Source organism: Pteronotus mesoamericanus, unplaced genomic scaffold, assembly GCF_021234165.1.
Source record: "Pteronotus mesoamericanus isolate MK-2021 breed Mesoamerican mustached bat unplaced genomic scaffold, CSHL_Meso_final contig_90, whole genome shotgun sequence".
Classification (NCBI taxonomy): Eukaryota; Metazoa; Chordata; class Mammalia; order Chiroptera; family Mormoopidae; genus Pteronotus; species Pteronotus mesoamericanus.
Genome location: NW_026555277.1, coordinates 718,708 through 737,903, shown reverse-complemented (window position 1 = coordinate 737,903; position 19,196 = coordinate 718,708). Strand labels below are relative to the sequence as shown.

At 39.8% G+C, this 19,196-nt stretch overlaps 2 protein-coding genes across 18 annotated transcripts in view; one reads left to right on the top strand and one right to left on the bottom strand.

Annotated features, from left to right (window-relative positions):
• The window catches only part of TRIP12 (thyroid hormone receptor interactor 12), a 147,342-nt gene extending 133,627 nt beyond the window's left edge, over positions 1–13,715 (bottom strand). For 8 of the 17 annotated variants that reach the window (XM_054585558.1, XM_054585564.1, XM_054585566.1 and 5 more), the window contains exon 1: positions 12,641–12,878. The gene's annotated coding sequence lies outside the window, so the exon portion shown is untranslated. Of the gene's footprint in view, positions 1–12,017; positions 12,140–12,307; positions 12,525–12,640; positions 12,879–13,647 lie in introns of those variants that run through there. The other 9 variants (XM_054585573.1, XM_054585570.1, XM_054585571.1 and 6 more) reach the window with 5 other exon arrangements.
• Positions 13,276–19,196, top strand: part of FBXO36 (F-box protein 36) — a 64,095-nt gene continuing 58,174 nt past the window's right edge. Inside the window, exon 1 of the mRNA XM_054585575.1 lies at positions 13,276–13,375. Coding sequence (XP_054441550.1) covers positions 13,280–13,375 — 96 coding nt within the window. The 5' untranslated portion in view covers positions 13,276–13,279. The remainder of the gene's footprint in view (positions 13,376–19,196) is intronic.

Below are 19,196 nucleotides of genomic sequence, written 5' to 3'. Positions count from 1 at the left end.
ATTTACTCAGTACATTTTTAACTATCCTCTGCCACAGAAAGAGTACAGCCTCTTCTGGAAGACTCTCATCCCCCCCATTACACTCTTTCTCTAGAATGTCTAACTCATAATACATCTCCATCCTACCTGGCTCCTATTCCAGCCTCCAGGAGACTGCTAACCTATGTAGAGTACCACTCAGCCAACGGAAAGATTCAAGAGATTAGTTCCTGGTATTATTATTTATATGGCCTCTCCTTATTCTTCTAACCCCCATTAATATCTCATACCAATGGACTGATCTAGACTACTGTTAAGAGTATATTAAACATATTTACAGGAAAATGCATCAGAACGGTAATAAGGAATTAAGAAATTCAATGTGGTCAAATATACATGGATTCAGATAATACAACTATTCTGAGAAATACCTTGGTAATATTTTTACCATATTCTCTATTTCAAACAGCTAGTCATCTGATGAGACATCTAGTCTCAGAACTGAGTTTAATAGTTTTTACAGTTAATTTTGTTCTCAGGTTTACCACCCTCCCTATGAGAATATAAACTCATGGCCAATGACCACATCTTATATATTTCATAATCCCATGAAATCTCATACAGAATTAAGGCCTGAAATAAAAACTGTTCTTATATTTATAATAATACATACCATTTGCTTGTTGTTCATACACATTAGTTCTATCCCTATTGCTAACTTTGGGCTAACGTCAGTAAGAGCAGAGATGTCTTAAATTATTGTTTTCCTAGGTTTAAGATTATTGGTAATGCAATTCAGGCAACATCTTTAAAAGAAAAATGCAGCAATCAGTTGCTGAAACCAAAATAATTTCTTCACCGATTAGAATACTAGCCCTTAAAACTGAAGTAACTGCAGAATCTTTAGAAGTATGTTTTAATAAGTTCCTGACTTTACATTTCTTAGAAGAACTATAGATTAAGCATTCCTAACTTTAAACCTCTCTGAAGTTATATGGAAACTTCCCAAATCCTTTACTACTGAATTAAAAATTTAAATAAACTCAGCAGGCATCCTGAAAAAGTTTTAAGTTTCTCTAAATATAGTAAACTCTCAAAAGTTAATTGAGCAATTATGAATTAATTTTTTTAGTAACAAGAAGCCAAGAGTTTAAGAGCTAAATGTAGTAAACCCAGGAATGAAGTAGAAGGTCCGTCCCACAAGAGAGAAATGCTGCTATTTCAGCAAACATTAAGTTTACCAATTCCTTAGCTGATCCAAAAAATATAAATTAAGTATCATTTAAAACAGGTGCTACAATGAAGATCCCAAATGATGGCCTATTATCTCTTCAGTAATTCCTCTCACTAGTACTTAGTTTGTGCAATGAGAAGACACCTGGAAAGAAATGGCATGGCCTAATATACAGGCAGCTGAAAAGTAATACTAGACGTTTAGAAGAGGCAGAAGCAGATTATCTTACAGTGCCCCACACCAAAGGCTGAAATTCCCCAAGTCTTACCTCAGAGCAGCAACTGGAAGGGCAAAACTTTTCAAAAAACAGGACCAAGAGTAGAATAAAAAGATGAACTCTCCAATTAACAATCAAGTTTCCTAAGAAAAGTATTTTGAGGTCAAAATGTGAAAACCAACACTAAAGTTCCTAATGACAGCTGAGAAATATTTAGCAAACAGGTCTGATCACAAAGTTAAGAACTACTGAATCTTCTCAAAGTTTAGACTAATTGTTGCCATCTACTGGGAGAAGGGGACAAATGCTGTTGGATCTGGAAAGGAGGGGTAGAGATAGGTCAAATTTTCTCTGGAGACTAAATAATTCTTTCTAGGTGAGTAAGAAATGGAAATACTGCTTCATAAAGGCAAAAACAAAACAAAACAAAACCCCTAACTGTCTTGCAGAAAAACTGGTACTCTTGCCTGTTGTAGCAGTCAAATATACAGATTTCACTAATGTGTTTATTATAAAGTCCACAAACCCCCACAAATTTTGGGACTATACAACCTTCAAAGGTATTAGGTCATAAATTTGCATTAACAGCTAGCATCTCTGCTATCTCCATATAAGGATTAAATTAATTAAAACTGCAGTCAGCAAAGTCTTCAAGAACACACTAGAAACAAAAACTACTAAAAATAGGTAAATATTTCAGTTAGTAGACTCCTGAATACGATGTTATTTTCTATATCTTTATTTTCCCTTCAGCCATCATCTAATCTCATTTGCCATTTTTAAAGTGCTGTTGCTCATACTTTTGTGAAAGAAAAAGGGATAACAAACAGTCTAATATGACATCAACCAGAATTAAAATATTTAACTTGATTAAATAGGGTAATATTAATTTGCACTTTCTAAAATTATGCAAACACTTAAGACTTTCAGTCAAGATGGAGGTACAGGGAAACAGGGACTGCCTCCTTGCACAACCACAGCAAAAGTTACAACTAAACTACAAAAACAACTATCACCTATAATCATTACAAAACTGAGCTATATAAAGTCTGACAACAAAGGAATTAAAGAAGTCACATTCACCCAGACCTGTCGGAGGGGCGGAGTCAGGGAGACATGGAACAGGCAGTCCCACACCCACATGTGGTGGGTAAAAGTCAGAAGGGACACCTCGTGAGCAGGGGATCCTAGGCCCACACCTGATCACCCAGCGCAGGGTTCTTGTGTCAGGAAGAGAAGTCTCTATAACTTCTGGCTATGAAAAACAGGTGGTCAGGGTGGCAGAAGCAGCTGTGGGATTCTCAGGTGACTCCTCTTAAAGGGCCTGCAACCGACTCAGGACTTACATGGACTCAGTCCCTCTGGGCTCCAGTACCAGGGAAGCAGCTGGAAGGGCACCAGTAACAAACAGGGAGAAACTGAAGTGTCTGGCATCAGGGTAAGAGCCGGGGACAGCTTCCTCCTTGACAAAACTCCAGAGGCCAGGCAGTGGCACTGTCCCATTTCTGAGCCCTCCCCCAGACAGAGCCACAGAGCAGTGACACAATATCTGAGACTCCATCAAACCTCGACACCATATCAGAGACTCCATCAACCTGGTTCACAGGTTGCCATACCCTGGCGATTACCTAAGTCTCCGCCCCATCCAACTTACCTATGCACTTTTCTACAATAAGGTACACTACTAATATAGGGAGTTAAAGTAGCTCCCTGTATTACACAGAAACAAACACAGGGAGGCTGCCAAAATGAGGAGACAAAAAAACATGGCCCAAATGAAAGAACAGATCAAAACTCCAGAAAAAGAACTAAACGAAATGAAGCTATGCAATCTATCAGATGCAGAGTTCAAGATGCTGGTTATTAGGTGCTCAAGTAACTCACTGGATACTTCAAGAGCATAAAAACAGGCATAAATGAAGTTTACACTATATGAAATAAAAATTTACAGGTATCCAAGAGTGGAGTGGATGAAGCCAAGAATCAAATCAATGATTTGGAACATAAGGGAGAAAAAAATATATTCAATCAGAACAGCAAGGGAAAAAAAAAGAATCCAAAAACCAAGGATAGCCTAAGAAGCCTCTAGGACAAGTTCCAACATTCAAATCCTAGGTGTGCTGGAAAGTGAAGAGGAAGAGCAAGAAATTGAAAACTTATTTGAAAAAATGAAAGAAAACTTCCCTAATTTGGTGAAGGAAATTGACATACAAGTCCAGGAAACACGGAAAGTCCCAAACAAGATGGACACAAAGAGGACCACACCAAGACACATCATAATTAAAGTGCCAAAGGTTAAAGAGAGGATCTGAAAAGCAGTAAGAGAAAAGCAGCTACCTACCCATAGGGGAGTTCCCATAAGACTGTCAGCTGGTTTCTCAAAAGAAACACTGCAGGCAAGAAGGGACTGGCAAGAAGTATTCAAAGTCACGAAAAGCAAGGACCTACACCCAAGATCACTCTATCCAGCAAAGCTACCATTTAAAATGGAAGGGCAGATAAAGTGCTTCCCAGACAAGGTAAAGCTAAAGGAGTTCATCATCACCAAGCCATTTTTATATGAAATGTTAAAGGGACGTAATTAAGAAAAAGATCAAAATTATTAACATTAAAATAGCAATAAATTTACAACTATCAACAACTAAATCTAAAAAACAAACTAGGAAAGAAGCAGAACAGAAACAGAATCATACATGTGGAGATCACTTGGAGTGTTATTAGTTGGGAGGGCAAAGGGGGAGAACGGGAGAAAGGTGCAGGGATTAAGAAGTACAAATTGGTAGGTTCAGAATAGACAGGCGGATGTTAAGAACAGCATAGGAAATGGAGTAGCTAAAGAACTTAATACGCATGAACCATGGACATAAACTAAGAGGGGGATGACTGCCAGAGGGAGGGGGGGGAGTATCAGGTGACTGGGACGAAGTGAAAAATTGAGACTATAGTAGCATAATCAATAAAATGTATTAAAAACTAAAAAAATACAATTTTGTAAACACCTAAACCACAATTCACTTTTGCTAAGCAAAAGTTTTCCCTATAAATAAGACTAAAAAATTATTGTATAACACAAAATAAATCATTAATTCTCAAACAGTATACTGAATTTAAGGAAAAAAACCTCTGAATAAAGAGCTGAATGCGTTAAGACAAAACGATTGTCAGCTTCCTCTAAAGAATTCTGTGACTGAACTGAGGCGCAGTAGGATTCATTAGACACTTATCCAGCTCCTGCTTACTGCACGAAAACTATTTTAACTATTATACAGAGAAACTGAACAAGTTTTACCTCCACTGCTCCTATAGGCCTAAAGCTTACCACAAAAACCCTTATCTGCAATGCAAAAAGGGAAGTAATTAGATACAAACATAAGTAAGATCTAAAAGCACTTTTGTTTTTCTTTTCAGTTCATTTACAAATTAAGTGTTTTTGTATCTTGTTCATGTCATATTTGTTTATTCAGAAATGAACAATAAATTTAACATCTATCTGTTAAATCTAATTTCTTAATCTCCCATTTAAGTACCTCAATAATTTCGGTCCAAATTTCCTGTTATTCCATCAACTGGACCCTCTATTCCAGAGAGCCAGTTTATCTTACCATTAGACCCTCACCACGACTACGTAGATATTTAAGCTCCCCATTCTTCTATATCTACCCAAACAATCAGGGCCAGTTCAAGTCCCTCCTCTCCCTATGATGAAGTCTTCCTCAGAATCTTCAACCCAGGACTGAATCTCTGTCTAAACTTCAGAGTACCCACTGTATAAAACTCAACTTGTGTTTTGTTTGTTTTGTTTTGTTTTGTTTTGTTGAGAAGCACATATACTTCTGTTATATGTTGTCATGATTTGAATTCATCTGCAATAAAGTACATTTCAACATAAGATCTCATTTTGTAAATCTCTTATTTCTACTCAACACTTTCCAAGAAGGTAGACCTTGTATGGAACCAGAAGTGCACACACAAGTTGCTGATGAAATATTTTCATAATGAAGGCAGTGCCAACAATTCAGTAAAGTCAAACATTGTACCCTAATTCATCTGTTTCTTAGATTCTCATTATCAGGTTTTCTAAATGCAGGACACCTGCATTTAGTATACTGACAAGAGTATTTCTCTATGCTACACACTATACTATATATAGTTATCAAGTAAGTTAGACAAAGTAAGTGATTATCAACTAAAGGAAACATTTAACAGAACTCAAGAGAACAAGAACTACATCTTAAGTCCCTTTTGCATTCCTCCCAGCAGAATCCTGGTACACAGAAAGCACTTACTATGTACTGGTAAATAAACTTTCATTTACTAATAAACTTAAGCCCCAAATGCTAAACCTGGGGTAAATAAATTACTAAAACAGTCTAGTGCCTTAACAATCCTTTAAGTAGCTGATTTTTAATGACCCTAATTCAGAGAAATTTATAAACCAGGATCCTACACTCAGCTACCAAAACCTGAAAATATAATCAGGTTGACAGTAAACCATGGCAAATGGTGCTAATATGAGTGTCACAATATAGTGTCTCAATGTGTCACCAAAACAAAGTCTACCACTGCCACTTACCATGTACAACGCATTACATTAGGAGCCTTGTGCCAGCCACTGCGGGGATAGAAGAATGAGACCTCTACCCAAAGAAGCCAAAGATCTAGTAAAGAAGATGTAAACAACAAATTGCGTAAGACAGACTGTGAATGCCATAAATGAAACAAATAAAATGTCTTAGAAAAGAGTAAAGGGAAGAAGAGTAAAAAGTAAAAAGCTTATACAGAAATTACTGGAAGACAGTGTGTATATATAGCGTTAAAGAGATATAAGATGATGGAAAGGTATCATTCCAGGTAAATAATCAAAGTCGGTGTACTGAAGTTCCTGGGTGTGTTAAGAGAGAAACAAGCAGCTCAATCTGACTACCTGCTGCCAAGGTGCAAAAAAGGATTACCAAATACTCGTGCAACAGAGGAAGTTGTTGCATTTTCACAGATTTGCTATTTACAAAGCAACTACAAATACTTGGTTTTCAAGAATTTCAAAAAGGGGGTCGGGAGGCTCTTCACATGATCTCCATGAACCTGCTTTCTAAGGACACAAGGCAGTTTGAATTACAATTCAACAGTGAATTTCAGATGAGCTATCTGTAAAAACTCACTTTGGGTTTCCAGGACATCACACATTTACCAGCAGGGCTTCCAAAATGGGTTAATTTAACTTTAAGAGAGAACAAGGTACATCTATTTATCCAGAATGCTGCCCCATGGGTGGAATGAGTAAGAGTTTTGAAGTCAGGGTAGAACTCATTGGTTATGACAGCCAACAAGTTGATTAAAATACACACTGAAATACTGTAATTTCAAGTCTTGAAGGCTTGTTGATAGACCTTTCAGCTTATAAAGAGCCTTCAAAATCCTGTATGGGTAATAACATCACATTTACAAAAATAAATCAAAAACAAAGAGAATAAACTAAAATGATATAGAAGATGCAACCTTATATTTAATAAATATGCACCTTGCATCAAAACATACTTAGGTCCTCAATGTTACATTTAAGTTATCAGCTCTTTTATGTAAGTAATGGACAATTAAAAAATATGAAATGGCTTGTCCTAATTTTTTAAATTTTGTATTATTAAAGCAACTTGTTGTCTCTAAAATATATTAGTAAATTAAAAAGAAAACTCCCAAAAACTTTTTAGCATTAACAATAATCCAAAATGTTTATCAAAACAAACAGGACACTAAATCATTACAAAATATGTTCACTTACAGTATCACTTTATTCACACAATGCTTATTCCTTCAATAATCATTTAAAGAATTATTACGGATCATGCACTTCAAGGGATTCATCATCAGCTATGTGCATTTTGCATACTTAAATATTTGCAAGTGGAATACCTGCATAATACGATACAAGTCTGTTCTAGGTAGAAGGGTGTTAACGAATGAGGGGACTGATGGTCAACGCTGCGATGAACCAGTGGGGAGAGGGCCCTGTGTTTCAATCCATCCTTGCAGCCTAATTTCCTAAATACAGTGTTTAGCACATAAATGACAATTAACTCTAGGTTAAGTGGCAATAAACCACATTTTTCAGATTAGACACTTAAACTCACAAAGGTTATTTGTCTAAGGACACAATGATAGAAAAGGCACCACAGGACTGGAATCCAAATCTTTTACCTTTACATGAGATGCTCACTTGACCAGTGAAAAAGGAAGGACACAGAGTAACAGGCAGCTTTTTTTATTCTAAGCCACTAAAATGACATTTTTAAATCAGGCATAGCCATAAAACTGACTAGGATCAACAGCTTCGGCACACTCAAGTCAAAGCAGGTAAGTCTGAGTAACAGACAAGTTCTTTTTATTTCTAGCCAATCCGATTTAATGAAATTACAAAAACCACAACCAAAATCCAAAGGTCCTCAGAGATAAACTGAGCCACTACGGGGATTACGGAAACAACTTCTTTTGCCAATAACCTGAAACTATCAATAAATTATGGTATTAGATTTAATTAAAGAACTGTATTTTTAAATTAAATTTATTGGAGTAATATCGGTTAGTAACATTATTAAGTTTCAGGTGTACAAGGGGACTGCATTTTTAAAAATCCAGGACATTAGCCAAGTTAAATTTTACTTAAGTAAAAATCAAGAGACTGATTCAGCAGCAAGCACCCAATGTACACAGACTAAACTAACAGACAATGTAGAGATTGTAAAGAACAATTACTAGGGATTTGGTTTATACCTTCGAGAAATCTTGTAACATAGCTATCTGAACTATACACAGGCACTATAAAAAAATTACACAAACATGAAGCTATTACATGTTAAGAACACACACCAAGTTTATATAACAATCTACAAATTATATTTATTGCATAACATCCACCAAATTCTTATTCCACCACTCTACCTAGGTACTCTGATGGCACCATAGTCAGAAGGTGTGAAGAGACTATGATCACCAAACCAAACAGGATCCTGAGGAATCTGGTGGGTCCAAGATCCTTTCCAAGCAGTCGGACTGGCTGCATAGTAGGCAAGACCAGGCTACCATTGGTTTAGAGCAGCAAGGACAATAGTTATTATTTACAATCAGGTTTGTGAGCGCACCTGCACACTAAACACAGTGGTATTAAATTTTGCCCCCAAGAAGCCTATAATCCAGTCATGGAAACAAAGCAACACATGTCAACAAATTTAGCACTATAATCCCAAAATGAAACTTATCTAGACAGTCAAGAAATAAAAAGTTTAAGGAAGTGATTTGAAGGGGCAAGTTGAAATGAACTTAAAGTGATTTAAATAAAGGAAAAGTGCAGGTCAGACTGGCAGTAGCAAGAACTAGAGTGAAGACAAGAAGCAACAAGGTTACTTTTTTCAACTTGAGTCCATCAAATTACCTCAGCAAACAGGGAAAAATAAAAGGGCAATTGTTATCACATTTGCTCAAAAGGATCCCCACCCATCCACTTAAAATTAAAACAGAAAGAGAAAACCTTAGATTCTATTAAAAAATTTAAATGTCTGATATTAGAAAGTCAGTTTCATAAGAGCCACATACCAAAAACAGGCACATATTTTTCAATAAAAATGTAAAAAACAACCAGTGTTGTTGGCAAGGATGTAGAGAAAAGGGAACCCTTGTGCACTGTTGGTGGGAATAGAGTTTGGTGTAGCCACTATGAAAAGTGGTATGGAGTTTCCTCAAAAAGTTAAAAATGGATCTGCCTTATGAACCAGTGATTCCACTTCTGGTAATACATCCAAATAAACCCCAACACTAATTCAAAAGAATATATACACCTCTATGTTCAATGCAGCATTATTTATAATAGCCAAGGTGTGGAGGCAACCCAACTGCCCATCAATAGATGAATGGATCTAATTGCTGTGGTACATTTGGCGGAAAAAAAAAGAAAAAGAGGAAATCTTACCTTTTGCAACAGCATGAACTGACCTGCAGAATATTATGCTAAGTGAAATAAGCCAGTCACAGAAAGACAAGTACTGTACAATATATGACTTTGCCTATATGTACGTGGAATCTTAAAGAACAAAACAAACAAAATAGAAACAGACTCAAAGATATAGAAAACAAACTGACAGCTGTCAGACATGAGGTGGGGAGGGGTACTGGGTGAAAAGATGAAGGGATTAAGCAAGAAAAAAAAAGGTAAACTCATAGACAAAAAAATAATAAAAATGTAAAGAAATTTGTTTAAAATTTCTCAAAAAATAATAAATTTATTCAGTATACTATGTGGTGAAAAACTATCTATCACGGTGATGAAAAATAAAAATAATTTTAATAGAAATTGGGCCCAAGTTCCCCTACCAATTTAGCAGCAATTTCAATGATTATAAAGTACAGGATCTTCTTATCTTCAAACTGCCATTAACCTCTCCCAATCACCACTAATGATAAACTATTAGTTTTTATTAATGACTTCAAAATAACTAATGTAATTTTCTAAATCTAGTAGTTTGTAGTTTTTCAGAGCCATTATATTCACTGGGTCTCACAACCAGCAAGTGAGGAAATACAGTGATTATCCACCCCCATTTTACAGATAAAATAACTGGAGACCCGATAATGTGAGTGAATAGCTAGCTCAAGGTCACCAGGCACTTACTGTCAGGGTATGAATTCCTAAACTAGTTTCTCTCTCTGCTAGGATAACGTCTTTAAAATAGGAACACAAAACCGTATTTAGATAACATAAATCCAGTAATCTTAAAAGTTAAAATGGACAAGTAAACATTATTTCAAATTTACTTTGCTAGAAATCATTGATTTTACCCTGGCCTCGCATCCCCTTCATTTTTAAAATATAATTATTTTAATTTAGTACCTTCTGGAACTCTAACTGCCAAAAGTTTTCTAGAACTTTTAGAAAATGCAAAACTAAAACAAAAAGTCTGTTCATGGACACAAACTAACTAGTAAATGTCAGCTGAGCAGACTGAAAAACCACTCAAACTCCTGAAAAACTGGGGAGCAAATGGAAAAAATAATCTTAATTACAGTTCTTCAATTCTTATGGATATTGGCACATTCATAGAAAGGCAGCTGTGGACAAAGCCCACAAACCCCAATCATGTTAATGTGCTCTCTTAAGCTTAAAATAAATGAAATAAAAACTCTCCAAACAACCTCACAAAGATGATTCAAAAGCCACATTAATTCAATATTCCTGGGGCTGAACATGGAGCAAGGACTTTCAAAAGAAATTAGAAACTGTGTTTACTCTAAAATTCACGCTTCATATTAAGTTCTTTGGATGATGTAAATATGAACATAAGCCTCATTAACACCCTTTGCAATTTATTGTCTCTAAACCTCTGCTAATTCCACTCCTCAAGCCTCACTGGGTTCCTTCTCCAACCTCCTACCCCCTGTGTAAATGCGACACACACAAGCCTCATATATAGGCCTCTTGCCTTTTTCTCTAACAACTAAGACCTTTGTTCTGAGACTCGGTTTTTTACCTCACTCAATAGCTCTTTCAACTTTCTACCCCGTATATATTTTTGTTTTGTTTTTTAGAGAGGAGATTCTGAGCCTCACCTTTCCTGGTCTTTAAAAAATGAAATGCCAAAAATATCTAAAGAGACTGGAAAGGACTAGAAAGTTACACAAACGGCTAAAGGGCCTACAAAACGGAGTCAAGCCCGGGGATCGGGTGATTTGGCAGCCCAGGCAACATCGGGGAACGCCGACTAGGACGGGAGAGAGCGGGGGAGCAGCTGAAGTCCACTCGGGACCCATTTCCCCGTGCTATTAAACGTCCCGCTCGCCCCCACCACGCACACACGAACGTTTACACACTGACAGAGTCCCTCCCCCAATTAACTAACGAGCAATTAAAGTACACCCAAGGCCAGACACGACGCTGCAGCTCAACCTCTCCCCAGACAAACCCGCCTTATCAGAAGCAAATCTGTCTTACGGGTTTAGGAGCAGCCCTTTCCGTTCTCTCCTCTCCACTCGAGGGTAACCGACTCCCTCCCGACCCTCAGCAAGAGTTTCAATGTCTAAGTTATTTTCCCCTGATCTGCACATTTTTAAAATCTTCATTAATTTCTCCCTCTAAAAAAATGTTAACCTTTCTCTCATTCTGAGGAAGGGAGCAACACGGAGGACAGGATTTGAGATTTTACAACCTTCTCCCCTGTAACTTGTTTCTGAACTAGAAACCCACTCACTGTGAAGAGCGGAGGGTGAACTGAATAGACACACGTTGTAACAGGTTTTATGTAATCCACATATAAATAAATTAATCTCCTGACTCGCTTTGAATGCTAATAACGGTTGGAGTGACAATTGGTCCACCACCACCCCCAAGTCCTGGACCCCTTCTCCCCAATTCCCACGCTGATCTATTGAGAAGGATGCTCGGCTCCTCTCGGCCAAGTTTCTCGGCCTCTTTTCTTGCCATGCCCGTCTCGTCGTCATCTCCCCCGCAGCTTCAACTTCCCACGACTGAAAACAACTGCCAAGCGCGGACCCCGTCTACGTCCTCGCCCGCCCGCAACCGTCCCCCTTTGGCAAGAAACCCCTTACTGTGGTCTAAAGTCACTCCGGCCTCTACCTTCTCTGACCCCCGCTTCCCACAACTGTTGTCACTCGAGCTGCTCCCTAGTTTCCATTTCCGGGCCGTCCCAGGCCCCGGAGCCTCCCCTCTCCCGGTTTCCGGGCCCCCATCCCATTTCCGGGGAACCCTTGCTGTCTCCACACTCCCCACCTGCACTTCCGGCCCCCCACTTTCTCTCTTCCTAGACGCCCTCCAAGCTCCAAAGCCCACTTCCGGCCCCCCCACCCCCTCCGGGCTCCCTAACACCCGCACGCCTCACCCCGGCTCCGTGAACGGCCCTCCTCATGGCGGAGGACCTGAGAGCGGACCCAGCGACCCCCTCCTCAGCTCCCGCACGGTCCTGGTCCCTACGGTCGCGGTCTCTCTCGAGCGCCTTGCCAGTCAACCCCCGGCCCCGTCCTTCCGCAGTCCCGCCGCCGGCGCCGGGAGAAGGCCGAGCAGGGGCCGAACCGCGGCGCTGACACAACTGTGCTTCCTGGGACTTTCTGTTCCAGCTCCTCCCCCCCCTCAACGCCGTCACCCCCCTCCCAATCTCAGCACATCACCCTCCCCCCAGGCCTGGCCCCACCGCTCGCAACTGCGCCTCAGTTACCTAGTTTGGCCCCAAAGTCTCCGGTCCGGACTCGGTGGCGCGGCAGCAACTTCCACTCGCTCCCCCCACCCCCCGACGGCGGCGGCGGTGGTGGCGGCGGCTCCTCGGTTCCCTTCAATTATCAGCTGAGCCGCAGCACCCCGGCCGGCGTGCGCCTCCGCCCGCGCCGCCTCCCTCCACGCCTATTCCAACAGCCTCCGGGAACTACTTTTCCCTCCGGCTGCGCTGACGGTCTCGTCCGCGGGACAGGCCCCGCTGCCTACTCGCAGCCCATCACATCGCCCCTCCCTCCCCCAACGCCCGCATCGACTTCCCCAGCGGCCTGCAATCTCCTCCGGATCCCTTCGAGGGACCAGGAAGGGGAATGTGAAGCTTCACTTGATATCCCTCCGCCGGGGTCACCCCCCGCCCCTCCGTGGTAGCAGGAACTAATTCCCCTTCGGGTCACCTGAGACCTGAGGTAGAAATTTCACGGATCAAAGTTCCCTGAGACCCTTGGAAAAGAAGACATCACCCCAAGGTAGAAACCCCCTGTTAACTCAGAAGCGGGGTTCGATTTAAACTAGGGCTTTGGCCTCATGACCCCGATCAAACCCCGCCCCTTCCTGGTTGTCTTAGCGACGACGGTGGCGTCCCAAGATGGCGTCGTGGCTGCCGGAGACTCTGTTCGAAATTGTAGGACAAGGCCCAGCGCCGAGCAAAGACTATTACCAGTTATTGGTCACCCGATCCCAGGCAAGTGCGAGCCGCGGTTTACCCTCTCTACTACCTGCCCGCCCTGGTGGAGTCCAGATTGCCAGCCGCGCTAGGCCGAGAGTGGCTGGGGCCCGCCGGAAGCGCTCGGTCCCAGCTCCGAGCCGGCAGATTTTCCTCGTCACCTCGGCCTCCTCTTCTCGGCCCGGCAGCCCTCCTGTCCCTTCCCAACCCCGGACCGGCTCGTCCCAGGCGAGCTTTCTTTGCCTCCCCACAACGCCGCCCTGTCCCCTCCTGCTACCTGAGGTTCCTACCCGTAGAGTTCCCTCGGCATGAAGAGAAAAACAGGCGTCCCTGGCTTGCGTGCTGCCTCACCTCAGCGTGGGAAGGAGGAAAAGAAAGACTCAGCCAAGTGTCCCGAGGAGGAGCCGGGAGGGGAGGGGGAGAGGGGACGATCTCTTTCCCAGGGGAGATTTTAAAAACCTGGGGGATTTTAAAAACCTCATTGCGGTCTTGACGTGGACCGCGGCCACATCGTAACTTCCTCGTTTCTACTAGGAACTGGTCGTTGGGAGCTTTGCCCTTACCTTTTGGGAGCCCTGCTATCCCATTGAAAGTGTTCTGGGGGGTGGTACCGAAATGTTTCTGCGGCTCTGCGCGTCAGCCCCACCCATAGTGACATCTGCTGCACAACAATAAGACCGAGGATTCTGTTATTGCTGGAGTTAAGGACCCATCGGCCTGTTCTCATGACAACTTTAGCTGCTGAAGGTGGGCTTTTGGATGATTTACTGTGTCCATGAGATGATGGGCTTGAACTGGGCCTCCGCTCGGAACACGTTTGTGGTTCCTGGCTGAGCTTACGCGCGTCGCTGAGATAGATACTCATGCACCTTGCACTTCAATAGCTCGTATTCCTATACAATGAAATTTAGGACGTCGTGTGTATTTGTTTTGGTGTAGGTAGTGAATGTTTCGTCATTTTTTTCCATCAATGGTTTTTGTAGCTTCAAAACACCTTTAAAATAGAAGTAGTGCATACTTTGTTTTTTAAATCTAAAATTTACAAATATTACAAGTGCGATATTAATATTACCACGTGATGACTGTCAAACTTAAATTTTTAATCAAATTTTTTCAGGAATTTTTACACATGTACTTTTTTGTACAGACTTTAGAAATGACTATTGTTTGCTTTAAAATGTATGATCATGACAGTTCTTCACTTTCGAACTTGAGTGATTGAAACCAATAGTATTTTCTTACCCTGTTTGTACTGTATTTTTTATTTTTATCTACCTCAAGTAAGAATGTTCTAATTTTTATTTGATAATTTTTTTCCATAATGTGTCTTTTAAGAAAATTTTTTGAGCATTTCTTTTTCTTGAAGGTCTGGTGTCGCAAGTGTACTGTACTCTAATGTAAGCCTCAGTCGGTTGAATACTTGTTTACCTTTTTGTTTTAATTAACCGTAGGAGCGCTCCTGGCGTTAGTTTTCCTCAGGAATGCTTCTGTTGTTGCTGTCGTTCGGACTTTGCTCTCTAATCTACCTTGGGCACGTGCCTTTCCTTAACTACTCTCTTATGAAATCTACACCCACCTCCAAGTATTCTTAATTTTTCTTTCTTTATTTTTTGTTTTTTTTTTTTGTTACAGATCAAAAACTCTTCTTTATTTTAGGCCCTATTCTTTCCAGAAATGATCCCTTTTCTTTGTTAAGCAGACTAAATATATTCACTCCAGTTCTACCAGTGAGAGTTAATCTCAAGTCTGATTAATTCATTCTCTTTTTTAAAGCAAAGTTCGTTGTAAAAAATAGTAAACCAAAAAATAGTCTTTTCAGTCATCTAGTCTTGAGAATATGCTATTTTCTAACCACAAGGTATTTTTTTCTAAGTCTCAACACAGGAAACCAAACATCCAATAAGAGCTGGTCTGACATAAATAAGTACTAAAAGACTAAAATTAGAATGTGTTTTATAAGATGGACTTTCTTTCTGGAATAACTGTAAAACTTATGTTTGTACACGTTCTGCCTTTATTCCCCCAAATGTTATATATTATCCAAAATATGCCCCGGGTTTAGATAGTTTTTCACTCTAATTCCCTTTTTTATAGTTTTTTACTGCTTTTATTTTTATTGGCTTTAAAACCAAAAAATTGCACGTTTGACATGGATGTGAAAGCAGATATCTCTCTTATTAGTGTCATACCACCATTGACAAAGTCCAGAATATAAATGTTGTGCACAAATATTTCCTTTGCCACCTTGCTTATACAGTATCATTAAAAAAAAAATGTTTAGGCTTACAGAGGCATTCCCAATTAACAACTTGATGCCATGTTTTTGTTGGGTTTTGTTTTGTTTTGTTTTGTTTTGTTTTGGAAAAGAGACTTATAGAATACAGCTTGGGGTCAATGTTGTTTAATGCTCAAATCTGATCTTTATAATGATGATCAAAGGCTTAGAAAAATCAGTACACTACTTTCTAAATCAAAGACCCAACTATTCTTACTGTAGATTTAGTGTGTAGTTTTATTTAGACCAGGGGTCTTTTACACTTTGCTTCTAAGAAGGTCATAAGTTATGTTCTTGAATGAGGAACATCCTTTCCTTAATTTTTATCAGCAACTTGGCATTTACTATAGGGATACAAAATATAAGAAGATCCCTGGCCTCAAAGAATTTATCATTCATTCAACAAATATGTATTGAACACCTTTCATGAGTCAGGTACTGTTCTAGATGTGGAGAAACATCAGTGAACCAAACAAAATCCCTCCTCTCATAAAGCATATAGTGGGGAGAATTTGGTGAGTCATTTGATTTATATAAACACTTAAATGATTTAACTTTTGTATCTTTTTTTAGGTCCAAAGGAAAATTGCAAAGTTAATGAATAGCACAAACATTTTAAAATCTGTGAGTCCAGAGGAAGCAAAAATCACTTTAGAATGAGAGGTCCAGGAGGGTACTATTACAAGTATTTTGCTCTTGAAAGTCTGTCTTCTTTGTGTCCTCAAAGTGAAAGTGTGGTCAGAATTGGTGGCTTAGGTTTACCGTGGCAGACACTGGAAAATGGCTAGAGATGGAACCCATATGCTGAGTAGAGGCAAACTGGCAGAGCGGCCCCCTGCAGCTAATAACCCGTGCGGTTGTCCCCAGAGCAGCAGCATGTTCTGTTCAGCAGATGAAAGAATTGGGTAGTAGATTAGTCTTACTTTATCTACCTTTCTAAATCCTATTCTGACCTCTAAAAACATTCCTGAAGCTAATGTCATCTGAAAAAAAAAATCCAAAAGCTCACTCCCCAAAAATGGCAAATATTTTTAACATGCATTGGAGTTGTAATGCTGACAAACTGAGATTGTATGCCAGTGTGTGACAACAAACTGTTATCTCAGTGACTCCTGAAAAAAGAATGAAAGAAAACTGGACTTGGTGACTGTTGTTTGACAGACTTTGCAACAAAGAATTATGCCAGTGCCCTTTCAAGCTACAAACCAATTTTAAAGATTTAAAATTTAAGTATAGTCTAATGAAAATGTTAATACGTACACCCATTGACCCAGCAAATTCATATCTAGGATTTTATATCCAAAAATGTTCTCACATGTACAGGATATGTGAACAAGAATGTTCACTAAAGTAAAATAATTGTAAAAACATCTTTTCTATAAAGTACTATGCAACCTTTTAAATACTATGCAACCATTTAAAAATGATGTGATGGATCTCTTCTTTATTCAGTAGACCAAATCTTAACCAAGAACAGCAAGTTCTGGCTTAAACATTGTATGATCCCGTTTAAAAAACAACTACAGTTTTGTTTTGTTTTAAATAAATGTTGGAGGGAAAGCTGGAGTGATTAACTCTAGGGATTGCTTTCGCTTTCTGCATTACATATTTCTGAAAGATTGAATTTTTCCACAATTAGTATTTATTTTTATAATCCGAGAAGAGCAATAACGATTTTAAATGGATAACCCTTCCTCAGAGAAGTTGCCCTACTCTGTGCACCAGCTTCTACCAGTTTCACCAGCACCACCTACCACATTAAATGACAGGCAGCGTTAATAACTGTTGGCACCAAAGATCCTGCTGTGTTTTCTTTGGGGGGAGAGGGTCGTGTAAATAATTCTACAAATTTAGAGGGGTGTAAAATAGATCATAATGATTACTGGGGAAATTTTAAGGAGATGTTAGTATCTAGAAACTTCTGATATTACATTTTTGCTTTTGTTTTTGTTTTTAATGTAGGTAATCATTATCTTTGAGAAACTAAAGGATTGCCCTCTCTTGCCTTCTTGGGCATGAGACTGTGGTAATGAGCTATAAAAAGATGCGGAGGATAAAACAAGGCAACGGTGGTGTACCGAATAGATTTATTTGCCCTCCAATAAAGCTTAAAAAACAGAATTTCTCAGGTAAATTGCAATCATGTGAAGTACACACCAGATTGCGCATTTTGGGAGCTGAATAGGGTGCAGGCAACTGGATGTTATGATGGTATTTTCCCAGGGAACCCAGGAACCTCTAAATCATGCTCTGTTGTAGGCCTGTCCCCAAGACAAGGTCCCCAAGAGTCACATACAAGGAGAAGATAAAAAGCAGAGGGAGTAATTGGGTTTGTATCTGCATATTCTTTCCTTATCTCTAATGGAACACTCCCACTGAGGGAACTGAAGGTTTCTTTAGACTTCAAAGCTACCTTGCCCTTCTGCCCAATGGCCACCAGCTATGGCCAAAATGTTTTCAAACACACAGAGAATGGCTCCTTCTTTTAAAGCCCCAAGTCAGCAGAACACTGTTTTGCGTTCCTGTATTTTACTCTCTTGTTTATGGCTTGACTTATCTTCCTCTTTTTCAGCAGTCTCCCTCAGTCCCTTACTTTTCCCTCTTTGGTTAAAAGATAGCCTTTCGCCTCCTTCAGTGCATTTTAGAACTTTGAGCCCCACCCTGTCCAAGGAGGATTTTGGGTTTTCCCTGCAGCTCTTTCAGACAGCAGCACCTGCTGTAAACAAACCCTTCCCTGCCCTACAGGTTCTGCCAGGTGTTTATCCCTCTGCATTACTCTTCTATTCCTCACGTCTGACACACTTCAGAAAAGTGATTTCCAGCCCGTGACGCTCCAGGATGTGCCCCTTCAGAGTAGTGAAATCGCTTTTAATCCACAGTTTCAATTCCTTTTATTTTTTCAAGTGGCATGTGGCACTTTTTGGAGGAGAGGGATAACATAACACAAATAATGTGATTAAGCTCCTTAAAATAACAATATTCAGTGCTTTACCATATTACACCCCAGTCATCAAATGTTTTCTGAGTCCTCATTTCAAAATTACATGACAACTTGACATAGCTCCTGTATTGTTCTAGGTAAATAGTTCATTCAGTACCTATGAGCACCTACTCAATCTAGGCAGTTAATTTGATTTCACCCTGCATTGACACAGATTTGCCTCCTAATTATATGGGGCAGTAGAGCACTTAATTGGGAGTCACTGAGTCATGGATCCTTTTATTCCTCCTGCTAGTCTGCAAGCTCTTGACCTGGGGCAAGGCACTTAATTTGTCTGGGCCCCAGTTGCCTCATCAACGTATAATAAGGTTACTAGTCTAAGAGATCATTAAGGTTTATTCCAGCTCTAAAATGCTGTTCACGTGAAAATAGTGTTTTACCCCGAAGAGAGTCCTGGATTTTTTATATATTTATTTATTTATTTTAGAAAAACTGAGTTTGCATTGAAGATTCTGTATTAGTAGCTAATACAGATATGGGGAACTGGTGTAAATCTTCACCTGCCAGAGGTTCCATTTCTTCATCTGTAGAACAAACAGTTCAGCCCTGGGCTATTTCACAGA